This window comes from Anomaloglossus baeobatrachus, chromosome 3, assembly GCF_048569485.1.
Source record: "Anomaloglossus baeobatrachus isolate aAnoBae1 chromosome 3, aAnoBae1.hap1, whole genome shotgun sequence".
Lineage (NCBI taxonomy): Eukaryota > Metazoa > Chordata > Amphibia > Anura > Aromobatidae > Anomaloglossus > Anomaloglossus baeobatrachus.
In genome coordinates this window covers 393,492,972-393,506,182 of record NC_134355.1, presented here as the reverse complement: position 1 = coordinate 393,506,182, position 13,211 = coordinate 393,492,972, and the positions used below count along the sequence as shown (strand labels likewise).

General features: G+C 43.1%; 1 protein-coding gene across 2 annotated transcripts in view; it reads left to right on the top strand.

The window, feature by feature from the left end:
- The window catches only part of COL19A1 (collagen type XIX alpha 1 chain), a 1,307,565-nt gene that overhangs the window by 837,121 nt on the left and 457,233 nt on the right, over positions 1 to 13,211 (top strand). For both annotated transcript variants that reach the window (XM_075340245.1, XM_075340246.1), the window contains exon 19: positions 994 to 1,038. In XM_075340245.1, the coding sequence (XP_075196360.1) occupies positions 994 to 1,038 (45 nt within the window). The remainder of the gene's footprint in view (positions 1 to 993; positions 1,039 to 13,211) is intronic.

Sequence of the window (13,211 nt, the reverse complement as noted above, 5' to 3'; positions counted from 1 at the left end):
AGTGCCACCAGCAAAGCATCCCCACACCATCACACCTCCTCCTCCATGCTTCACGGTGGGAACCAGGCATGTAGAGTCCATCCATTCACCTTTTCTACAAAGACAAGGTGGTTGGATTCAAAGATCTCAAATTTTGACTCATCAGACCAAAGCACAGATATTCACTGGTCTAATGTTCATTCCTTGTGTTCTTTAGCCCAAACAAGTCTCTTCTGCTTGTTGCCTGTCCTTAGCAGTGGTTCCCTAGCAGCTATTTTACCATGAAGGCCTGCTGCACAAAGTTTCCTCTTAACAGTTGTTCTAGAGATGAGAAGGTGTGTCCAAACTTTTGGTATATATATATATATATATATATATATATATATATATATATATATATACTGTGCGTATGTGTATATATATATATATATATATATATATATATATATATATATATACATATACTTATATATGTACAAAACAGAGATGGCAACCTTTATCTCTGTTTTGCTCTATGTTTTTGTAAACAGAATTAGAAAATGTTTAAAAAATGTTGTATGATGTACAGGTAATGTCATGATACATAAGCTTAATAGCCTGCCATTAAAAAAGCCTTTTTGCTTCATAAATGTGATGTTGATCCATTAGAAATTAAAGGAAAAAAAATTCTACCAAAGTACATTTTTACTCCAAATCCATGCCAAATATAGAATCCTTAAAAAATGTTAATAAATTGGTCCCATCTGCAAGAAAAAATACATTTGATTTGTGGCTTAAACAAGATGAATCAGAATGGGAAGAGTTCCAAAGAACACTAATTAGTATTAGCAGAACACTAGACAACATACATAATAATGCTCTAATTTTAGCTTAAGTGATAAACATTCTAAAAAAAAAAGTTGCTAAACGTAAACTACTGATGATGCCCTAGTATGGTTATAAAAGAATATCCATTTGTTTCTATAGTAAACTTTTAAAGTATTGTACTAAACATTCTGGATTTTTTCTATTTAGGGTTTACAAGGACAGGATGGACCCCCCGGCCAAAAAGGAGATAAGGTAAAATTTGACATAACTTATAGCAAATTCACAAAACACAATGTTTGTTTTTAGCATTTTTGTCCATTTTATTGTTGCAAATGTCTAGTAATGGTTCTTAGCTTATTTGTACATGTGATGTCTGTCTTTGGCAGCACTTTACACCACGGGAGATTCTATTCAAGTCTATAAAGTTACTTTGTAAATCACTGTAGAATTAATACACCATGCAGACACAGCTGTTTTTATCTTTATAGTGTTTTTTATAGACTGGGTTCTTATTGTCATTTTCCATATAGCATACTAATTTTATTTTTTAACAGTTTATCACATTTTGAGTTCTTGCATGTACCCACTTTCCTAGGAATGTCCCAGGGTTGTTGTTAAAATGCTATAAGGTTCCATAACATGAAATGCTCATGATTCAGACTTTTATTTCATTAAGATCCTGCATATAATTAACCCTTTGGGAAGTTCTTTGCATATTTAATAAGGTAAACACAAAACTCAGTGCCAACATGTTCTCCCTGCCTTTATGGAGCTGGCACAATTCTCCATTGTTTGCCAACCATCGAAATTTTACACAATGTTACCCTCATGTTTAAAATGTTCATCTTATTTCTAAGATGCAAGCAGCAACATTAATATGGAGCATTTTCTAATATATAATAAGTATGGGGTGCCCTGTGTTTTGACTATTTTAATATGTTTATGTTCCCCTAATCACAACAGTAAAGTTTTCAGTAGAGATGAGCAAACCTTTGGAAGTTCAGTTCGCCAGATACATTCAAAGTTAAAGCTTGGTTTTTGACCATGACTTTATCAAAACCTCAATGGAAGTCAGTAATTGGGCACTTTGTGGTTCCACCCACATGCTACCAGCCATAAGCAGAACCCTCCCTCCCAATTTTTTTTGTTTGTGTGTGCACACTACATCTTAGTTATCATGCTGATTTTACTCCCAAGTGAGAGCCGATCAAACACTGCAGGTGGCTAGCACAGGTTGAGCATCACCCTTACCCAAGCACACAGCTTCTTGCTTGAGTGATTTGCACTCATAACTCACTGGAACTTCAAACCCGAACTTTGTATTTTGGAAGTCAGTTTCCGAGCTCATGCTCTGAACATCAAACCTCAGGTTCGCTCATTTCTAGTTTTCAGCTGCTTGATATTGCCAATCTTTAGACGAATTACCTGAATAGAAGCATTAGTGTCCCTTCTAGTGGTCACACCAGATAGGCAAACTTTTCACAAGTGTGGATATCGGAGTATTTAATTTCTGTTATACTGTTGAGCTCTCTTTAAAGGGAATGTTTCAGTAGGATTGACCCTCCTTAGCAATCTACATGAGCATGTAGGTTATAAGAAGCTGAATAACAGGATACCTCAATATCTGAGATCCAATATCTTATTGCCAAGAAATCCATGTTTTTCTTAGCCTGGAACAGCTCATTTACATTTTAAAAACTATTAGACATATTAGAAACATGTGAGTTTCTTTGGAATAAGACATCAGATCACAAATGTCAATATAATTTATTCAGGAAGGTAGATCCTATTTAGAGATTCCCTTTAAAAAATCACATTTCTGCTTGTTACTTTTAGAAACAGGCAAAATCTTGTGAATAAACTACCAGAAAAGCTTAACTCAACACCTGCATTGGAGTGGGAGAGTTCTCATTTCCCACAACATATTATTGTACAATAACTACAGCGTATAAAAAAAAAAACACTTCTCAGAGTGCAAATTATTAGAAAGGTGTAAAGAAAACACTTCTCAGAAGGCAATTTACTGGAGAAAATTACTAGAATCATATAATTGTGTGCATCTCCAGGTTTGTAGGAGGGGGATAAATGTAGTACTGTATATCTTCCCTGATTAGGATTCAACCTAGGCCTATGCATTGTACTCAGTCTCACAGGATTTTGGAGGCAGCTGATGTTGAAACAGTATTAATCCACTACTGATGCTGTAGCCACAGTGGGTGCTTCAAGAATCCTGTCAGGCTGAGCGCAGGATAACTGTCATTTTCACAGCAACGATGAACCCTCCTAAGGCAAAAAGGGCATATTTTCCTTAATAAAGGTATTTGCGAATTAACTTTACATTATTTTTTCTTCTGGATAAATCCTGGACTTTCAAGGCTAAGGACTCATGTACTCACTGCAATAGTTCCATACTACAAGCACATGATGTAGGAACTATGTGTCCATCATAAAGTGTTTCTTTACAGCACTCTATTCTGAAAGAATTTCCCACTACAATGGTTACTCAGTTTATTCATTTCTAGTGCCGTGTTCCTGCTCTACAATCTACTACCGATATAGGGCAGCACCTTATAAATAGAAATATAGTTCATGTGAATAAGGCAAAATCCATCTGAGCTATATTATTTGTGCATCAAATTAAAAGGTAGGGTGGGAATAGCCAATGTTGGGTATTTACTGTGATAAGAAAATGGAGAGTGGTTTGACAAGGAGTAGGGCAAAAAATGGTTTAGTACACTTAATCATGGATTCTCTGGTACTAAATATGGGTGGGCCATGAATTATGTGACACTACAGCTCATAGGGGTATTTAATATAATGCATCTCATAAGTCATAACCTTTTATTTTTTTTACTATTGCACCACTGGAGTGGTGCTTTAAATGCAAGCCCTATGCCCTCTGTCTGATACTAACCTCCTGGCGGATTCACCCATTATCGCCGTCACTCTGTTGGGCTCCAGCAAAAAGTGACCTGCCAACAACTTCAATGCCTCATGGAGCATACCGGAGGTAAAAATCAATATATCTCTATGGGAGCCTTCTTCTTTCCTTGTTCTGGCTTTCATAGAAATGCATTGAGAGCTTGTGACATAACTTCTGACTTCTGGCCCGTCAGAGGTTACGAGCACAAGATGGCGCCACAGAACTGGAGCGGCATCAGTAAATTGTGAAGACACCAGAAGGTGCATATATGAAAGGGGGAAGGGGGCTAAGATTTAAAGCGCCATTCCAGGGTTGTAAAAAAACCAAAATGCTGGAGTTGTGCTTTACGTTATAGATAAATAGGGTGGGTAATGACATAATTTCAATTTTTTTCATTTTACGGCAGCGGGAAAGTGTTCCTGGATATATAGACAAGTAATAAAGCTTACTCTAAATTGCCAGCAACTAGTTGTCTCTTTTCTGCTTAACTTACTGTCCATTTGAAGTGGTGGCGTGGGGGCATAGTCGTGGGCGAGGGCGGGCCTTGACTCATGCACAGCCCTGCATGGTGAGTCCACTTCCTGGCCACCTCCACAGTGCAAAGGAATTGGTTTTGATAACCTTCTCTCAGGGACAATTCAGACATGGAGTCCAGATTGTTCCAAAAATAAAAAAGGAACAGCCTGAAACGAGCCCTATACTGGGTAGGAATGAAATATAACTGTTTATTAATTACAAAAAAAAAACCCACAATAAAATCACGTAAAAACATGCACAATAAGTCCACCTTTTACTGCACAGATAAGCAATGCTTTATATAGTATACTGGCACTTTAGGCTGCTTTCACACCTCCGGTTTTAGCAGAGCCGGCCAATCCGGCTCTAGAACCTATGCAACGGATTCGGCGACAAAACCGCATCCTTTGCATAATTTTTGATAAGCGGCCCGTCCGTTTTTTGCCGCTTGCGGCACGCTACTGAGCATGCGCAGTGGAAAAAAAATGCATGCGGCAGCCGGATGCGGTGTTTGCCGCAGGACGCCGTATGCGGCGTCCATAGGCATGCATTGCAAATCACGCCGCATCGGCCGGATGCGGCGTGATGCATTTTTTTTTGCCGGACAAAAAAACGTGCAAGGTAACGTTCCATTCGGCCACCACATCGGCTAAATCTGCCGCATGCGGCAAAAACCGGACTGAACGCAAGCCCATGCGGCACAATCCGGCACTAATGAAAGTCTATGCAAAAAAAACGCAACCAGCGGCAAAAAAAAAGGGTTGTGTTTTTTCTGCAAAGCGCTGCATTGTGCCGCAGAGGAAAAACCGGATGTGTGAAAGCAGCCTTAGAGTGCCAGGGAATTATAAACCGCTGTCAGTGGAAGGAACAAATAAATCAAGAGAACCATGTGAAAAAAAAAAAAAAGTATACTGGCAAGGTATAGTACATGCAGTGATGCATAAACAGACAGAACACGGAATTTATCTCTGTATGGAATGCAATCAAGCAATATAAATATGATATAACAAACACTATGCAACTGAATAAGATTTGCTGAATGCAACCACAAGTGTAATTTGTACTTACACTGAGCATAAATCCCCAAAAATAGGAGTTGCAATGATCAGAGCTGCCTGAGCAGCCCGTTCAGAGATAAGAGCATGGAGTACAGATGGTTGGGCATGGAGGTAGCCCTGATAGAAGGAATGTAAAAAAAACAAAACCTTTTTTTTATTGTTTGAAGCTGTAAGCTTAATATTGTTAGCAAAAAATATGTATAAAATTATAATAAAAAAAAGAACCCTGCATCAGTCCTGAAAAAACCCTGTGCAAAATTACATCGGTAGCCCAATAAATAGGATAGTTAGCGCAAAACTATTGTGCACGGAAAATGTCCATTTGCTGTGAAGCCCTGAAGCTCCGTAATGTCATGGGCCTTAAACAGTTAAAATATGTAGGACAATTAATGATAATTAATTGTCCCATGTTGTATGCCACCTCTTTACACTATGTTCTCATGCTGCCCACCATGCTACCCTCTCCAAACTGTACCCTCTCCTCACACTGTCCCCCACTTAGTATGATGGTCACTGCAGCCACCCATATAGTTTGGTATCCACTACAGCCACCAAAATATAGTATGATGTCCAATAGTGTGATGCTCCCAATTTCATATAGTATAGTCCATAACAGAAAAAACAAAAAAACTTTTACCACACACACCACCGTATGTGCATGTCATGTCCTGCTTCACTTAGTAAATTTGTAGAAAAAAATATATATATAGAAATAAAGCTGGCACATCTACGGCTTGGTTATATAAGATAAAAATCCTTCTTTTTTTATAATTTAATTTAATTTAAAGGTTACTGATGATGTCATGATTATATACATCTCTGATGTTTGGTATTGTGACCTCATGAGTAAATTTTAAATTAAATGAAATAATAAAAAAGGATTTTTATCTTGTATTTACCACCACAGTCCCCATAGAATATAATGTCCACCACAGCCCCCTATCATATAGTATAGTCAGCACCATAGTCTCCCATATACAGTATTATGACCCCCACAATTCCCCCAAAAAATTATTGCCTCCACAGTTCCTGATACAGTATAATGGCCCCCAGAGCTCCATATACACATACAGTTAGGTCCAGAAATATTTGGACAGTGACACAATTTTCGCGAGTTGGGCTCTGCATGCCACCACATTGGATTTGAAATGAAACCTCTACAACAGAATTCAAGTGCAGATTGTAACGTTTAATTTGAAGGTTTGAACGAAAATATCTGATAGAAATTGTAGGAATTGTACACATTTCTTTACAAACACTCCACATTTTAGGAGGTCAAAAGTAATTGGACAAATAAACCAAACCAAAAAAAAAAATTTTTATTTTCAATATTTTGTTGCGAATCCTTTGGAGGCAATCACTGCCTTAAGTCTGGAACCCATGGACATCACCAAACGCTGGGTTTCCTCCTTCTTAATGCTTTGCCAGGCCTTTACAGCCGCAGCCTTCAGGTCTTGCTTGTTTGTGGGTCTTTCCGTCTTAAGTCTGTATTTGAGCAAGTGAAATGCATGCTCAATTGGGTTAAGATCTGGTGATTGACTTGGCCATTGCAGAATGTTCCACTTTTTTGCACTCATGAACTCCTGGGTAGCTTTGGCTGTATGCTTGGGGTCATTGTCCATCTGTACTATGAAGCGCCGGCCGATCAACTTTGCGGCATTTGGCTGAATCTGGGCTGAAAGTATATCCCGGTACACTTCAGAATTCATCCGGCTACTCTTGTCTGCTGTTATGTCATCAATAAACACAAGTGACCCAGTGCCATTGAAAGCCATGCATGCCCATGCCATCACGTTGCCTTCACCATGTTTTACAGAGGATGTGGTGTGCCTTGGATCATGTGCCGTTCCCTTTCTTCTCCAAACTTTTTTCTTCCCATCATTCTGGTACAGGTTGATCTTTGTCTCATCTGTCCATAGAATACTTTTCCAGAACTGAGCTGGCTTCATGAGGTGTTTTTCAGCAAATTTAACTCTGGCCTGTCTATTTTTGGAATTGATGAATGGTTTGCATCTAGATGTGAACCCTTTGTATTTACTTTCATGGAGTCTTCTCTTTACTGTTGACTTAGAGACAGATACACCTACTTCACTGAGAGTGTTCTGGACTTCAGTTGATGTTGTGAATGGGTTCTTCTTCACCAAAGAAAGTATGCGGCGATCATCCACCACTGTTGTCATCCGTGGACGCCCAGGCCTTTTTGAGTTCCCAAGCTCACCAGTCAATTCCTTTTTTTCTCAGAATGTACCCGACTGTTGATTTTGCTACTCCAAGCATGTCTGCTATCTCTCTGATGGATTTTTTCTTTTTTTCAGCCTCAGGATGTTCTGCTTCACCTCAATTGAGAGTTCCTTAGACCGCATGTTGTCTGGTCACAGCAACAGCTTCCAAATGCAAAACCACACACCTGTAATCAACCCCAGACCTTTTAACTACTTCATTGATTACAGGTTAACGAGGGAGATGCCTTCAGAGTTAATTGCAGCCCTTAGAGTCCCTTGTCCAATTACTTTTGGTCCCTTGAAAAAGAGGAGGCTATGCATTACAGAGCTATGATTCCTAAAGCCTTTCTCCGATTTGGATGTGAAAACTCTCATATTGCAGCTGGGAGTATGCACTTTCAGCCCATATTATATATATAATTGTATTTCTGAACATGTTTTTCTAAATAGCTAAAATAACAAAACTTGTGTCACTGTCCAAATATTTCTGGACCTAACTGTATACAGTGTAATGTGCCAAAAAGCATCCCACAGTGTGAGTTCCACCACATATCCCTATCCATTATGGTCAGCACAGCCCACAGTAACATGCAGCCCCACAGTGCCCTACACAGTATGGGCACCACAGCCTCCAGTATAATGACCCCCATCACCCCCTATACAGTGTGTGCACCACAACCCCCAGTTTAATGTCCTTTATAGTGCCTTATTAATATTAATTAATATAGTTACTTCTGCTACCAGTATAATTTCCTCCAAACCCTCCTATACAGTATGGGCACCAGAACCCCCCAATATAATGTCCACCAAAGTCCCATATATGGTATGCAAAACAAGAAAGCCTGCGAAGACACCATCACATGTTTCTCAATGCTGGCAGAAAACTAGCCAAGTCTTTCACCGGGAAGGAACAACCACGGGAAGGGCAGTCTCCAGTCAAGGAGACCACCTATGCCAAACATGTTATGCATCCACAGTCAGCTGTTTCGGGGTATTTGCCCCTTATCAGTGTGGAGTAGGAAACTGGCTAGTGGCAGCAATGCCTAGTAGAAGACTACACAAGCAAGGATGGTTGACCTTAGGGAGATCAACATCCAACACCGCGGAGACACCATCACGTGTTTCTCAACGCAGTGATTCTAGAGCAATGCCCCCTGGGAAATATTCAAAACAAGATAGCCTGCGGAGACACCATCACATGTTTCTCAACGCTGGCAGGAAACTAGCCAGGTCTTTCACCGGGAATAAACAACCACGGGAAGGGCAGTCTCCAGTCAAGGAATGGTACCATATATGGTATGGTTACCCCAGCCCCTATAAAGTATGATTTCTCTACAACCCCCAGTATAACGCTCCTACAGCTATTATATAGTATGATGTCGCCACAATCCCTTATGTAAAATCACCACTGTCCTTTATGTAATGTGCCCACAGTCCCATTTGTAATTTTCTTCAACCCCTCTTGTGATATCCTCCACAGCATCTCTTCAAAAGTCCCTGTAATACTTATATATGTTCTGAGGATTTCGATAGCGTAGGGCAATGACAATCAGAGACGAGTTCTTGGTACAAGATATTTTATAATATGTAACCACGGTAGATACACAACGGAAAACACAGCGGTACAAATACACACAATACCTTCCCGAAACGGAGCGAAGGGAATTCCCGGGGCCACGCACCGGACTCCCCCAGGGAGACCACCAGAGCGAACCCCTATACAGGGACTGTCCGGCAATCACCCCGGAAGGCCTAAATGCGCAGCAGCCGGGACACAAGGGGCAAGCGGTAAAAGTCCAGGAGTGTCCGTACGGAATGAATGTCCAGAGTGGTTACGAACCAGAGAGAACCGGGCAGTGTGCTGACCGAAGATGGCAGACGGAATCCGGGCACAGCTTGAGAAACCGGGTAAGGTCCAGTGTCGGTCGGTCGGTAGTCTTTAGGAGGATCCAAAGGCAAACAGGATTAGCAGCAGCAAAGCAGGAGCACACAGCAAGCAGTATACTCAGGCACTGGACTAGGCTTAGAGGCGGCCTTTTAAGCAGCTGGACAGGAAGTAGGGCAACAGAACAGTAAACTCCATGTTAACCGAGGGCAAGCTCATTCAAAAGAGAACTGGAAAACCTGGAAACCTGACATTACTCCCCCCCCAGAGACGGCCTCAGGACGGATCAGGGCCTGGCTTGTCCGGGAAACGTCGATGAAACTGAGCAATCTTCCGGGGTGCCCGAATGTTACCCACCGGTTCCCAGGAATCGTCCTCGGGGGCGTACCCCTGCCAACGTACCAGATACTGAAGCCGACGACGATGGAGCCGGGAGTCAATAATGTCCTCAACCACGAACTGCTCCTCGCCGTCGACCATCACAGGCGGAGGAGGAGGCACAACACGACCATGAAACGTATTAGGGGAAACGGGTTTGAGGAGAGACACATGAAAAACCGGGTGTACCTTTAGATGGTGCGGTAACCGTAGCCGACAGGCCACAGGGCTCACGATCCCGGTGATCTTAAACGGACCGATGAATTTTTGACCCAGCTTCTGCGAAGAAACACCCAATCTCAGGTTTTTGGTAGATAACCATACAGAGTCCCCTACCTTGTACATGGGTGCCGGTTTCCGGTGAGTGTCTGCCGACCTCTTGTAACGCTCCTGGGCCGTAGCCACAGTGTCCTTTAGAACCTCCAGATTTTGTCGTAGTTCTGTCAATCTGTCCTCCACCGCTGGCACCGAAACCGCAACCGGTGACCTAGGCAAAACAGTCGGATGGTAACCCAGGTTAGCGAAAAAGGGCGTTACCTTAGTGGAGCTGCTCTGAGTGTTGTTGTATGAGAACTCCGCCAACGGAAGCATCTTCAACCAATCGTCTTGGAGATGGCTGACATAACATCGAAGGTATTGTTCCAGGGTTTGATTTGTCCGTTCGGTTTGCCCATTTGTCTGAGGATGGTATGCAGAAGACAAACAGTGCCGTACAAAACCCCTTCCAGAATCTAGACGTGAACTGCACGCCCCGGTCAGAGATGATCTCGTCTGGTACCCCATGCAATCGGAATACGTTCTGGATAACCAGATCCACTGTCTCTGCGGCTGAGGGAAGACCGGTACACGGAATGAAGTGAGCAGCTTTAGTCAATCGATCCACCACCACTAAAATGGTATTGTGCCCGCCTGAGACTGGCAACTCCACAATAAAATCCATGGAGATAGACCCCCAAGGGCGAGATGGCACGGGTAACGGTTGGAGGAGTCCCGTAGGAGCCACACGAGGGACCTTGCACCGGGCACAAACCACACATGAGTGAACATAGTCCTTCACATCCTTTAAACAGGTAGGCCACCAGAAAAAACGGCTCAGAAATTCCTGCGTCTTCAGTACCCCCCTATGACCAGCCAACACGGAGTCATGGACCAATTTGAGAACCCGAAGTCTTACGGCCTCCGGGACATAAATGCGTCGCTCTCTCAACCACACACCATTCCGAAGAACAAGAGTTACATCATTCGGGGGGGCAGCAAGAAATACGTCACCATCATAGGCCAGCTTGATGTCCTTCCACAAGTCCTGGTCCTGGATTACTCCAACGAAATTGGCATCCGATAACACGGTCTGAGACGGGGTTCCAGGCACGGAGTCCACGGCGTGGATTCGGGACAAGGCATCGGCTTTCCCATTACGTGAACCTGGACGGTAGGTAACGATAAAATTGAATTGGTTAAGAAATAGGCTCCAACGGGCTTGCCGTGGAGACAGGCACCTGGCAGACTTAAGAAATTCCAGATTACGATGATCTGTGAGTACTATCACTTGCTGCGCGGCTCCCTGTAAGTGGTGTCTCCATTCCTTGAAAGCGGAAATAATCGCCAATAATTCCTTGTCCGCAACGTCATAGTTCCTTTCTGCAGGGGACAAGCAGCGGGAAAAGAAGGCACACGGATGCAAGAGACTCTTGTCCCCAGTCCTTTGAGAAGGAATGGCCCCTAATGCATAGTCGGAAGCGTCAACCTCCACGATAAAGGGAAGTGCTGGATTCGGATGTACTAATATTGGCGCTGAGGTAAAACATACCTTGAGACGATGAAATGCTTCCTGGGCCTGGGCGGACCACACAAACTTCTGTCCTTTTTTGGTTAACAGAGTGATGGGACGAACAATCTCTGAAAAGTTACGGATAAAACGTCGGTAAAAGTTGGCAAAACCGACAAAGCGTTGTACCTCTTTGATGTTTCCCGGTTCCGGCCAGTCGAGAATGGCTTGTATCTTGCTAGATTCCATGTTCAGTCCCTGAGGAGAGATGACATAACCTAAGAATTGTATTTGTGAGCAGTGGAACTCGCATTTCTCCAGTTTAATGTACAGGTGGTTTTCCCTCACCCGGGTAAGTACGGTCTTAACGTGCTCCTGGTGTTCCTGTAAAGAATCAGAAAAGATTAGGATATCGTCCAGATAGATCACCATGAATTGGTCCATGATATCCCTAAAAATATCGTTAACTAGATGTTGAAATGCCGCGGGAGCGTTACAAAGTCCAAAAGGCATCACTAGGTACTCAAAATGTCCGTACCGACATCGGAACGCGGTCTTCCACTCGTCTCCGGGACGTATACGAAGCAGATTATATGCCCCACGGAGGTCTAATTTGGTGAATATTTTTGCCTGTTGGACCCTCTCCAATAGCTCAGGAATCAACGGTAACGGATACCGGTTCCGGATGGTTATCTTATTCAGTTCCCGGTAGTCAATACAGGGTCTCAGAGTCCCCTCCTTCTTTTTCACGAAAAAGATGGGTGCCCCTGCGGGTGAGGTAGACGGACGAATGAATCCCTTGGCTAGGCTTTCATCAATATACTCTTTTAGTGCTTCTAGCTCAGGTGCCGCCAACGGGTAGACATGACCAAACGGAATCTCCGCCCCTGGGAGTAAGTCTATGGGGCAATCATACGGTCTATGCGGGGGAAGCTGATCGGCTTTTCTTTTGTCGCATATGTCAGCGAAGTCACGGTAAACCGGGGGTAAAACAGGTACCTGTACAGTGCCCTCCGTATTTGATGTTACTGGAACCGGAACAGTTGGACAAATGGTCGGACCACTCTGTGGTGGGAAGGATATTTCTTTAGTCTCCCAATCGATGACGGGATTTGTAGACCGTAGCCACGGAATACCTAAAATAATCGGAAAATGAGGAGAAGAAATTATCATGAAAACAAGGGTCCCCTGCTGACCTGGCTTCATCACGCGTTCGAGCGGTACGGTTTCCCGATCCACTGGTCCGGAGATTAACGGAGATCCGTCTACCGTCTCCATGGTAACCGGTGAGGATCTTTGCTGGGTCCGGATACCGTGTTTCCTGGCAAAGGAAGAGTCCATGAAATTTCCCCCTGCCCCAGAGTCTATCATTGCAGAGGTAGGAATTAGCTGTCCCTCCCAACGGATCTGAATGGGGAGTGAGCAATGGGTATATTTCCCCTCTGAGTCCTTCGGTGAGGTAGACATTACCGTCAAGGGAAACACCGCATCCAAGTGTCCACTTGCCTCAGAGATATCGGACTCTGCGTCCGTGTTGTCACACTCCGCCATGGCTGCCAATACCTTATTTGGGCGATTTGGACGTTTCGGGCAGTCGATCAAGAAATGGTCCGATTGACCGCAATAGAAACACAAACGCTCACGGAGCCGGTGTTCACGACGTTCATTGGTCTCTCGT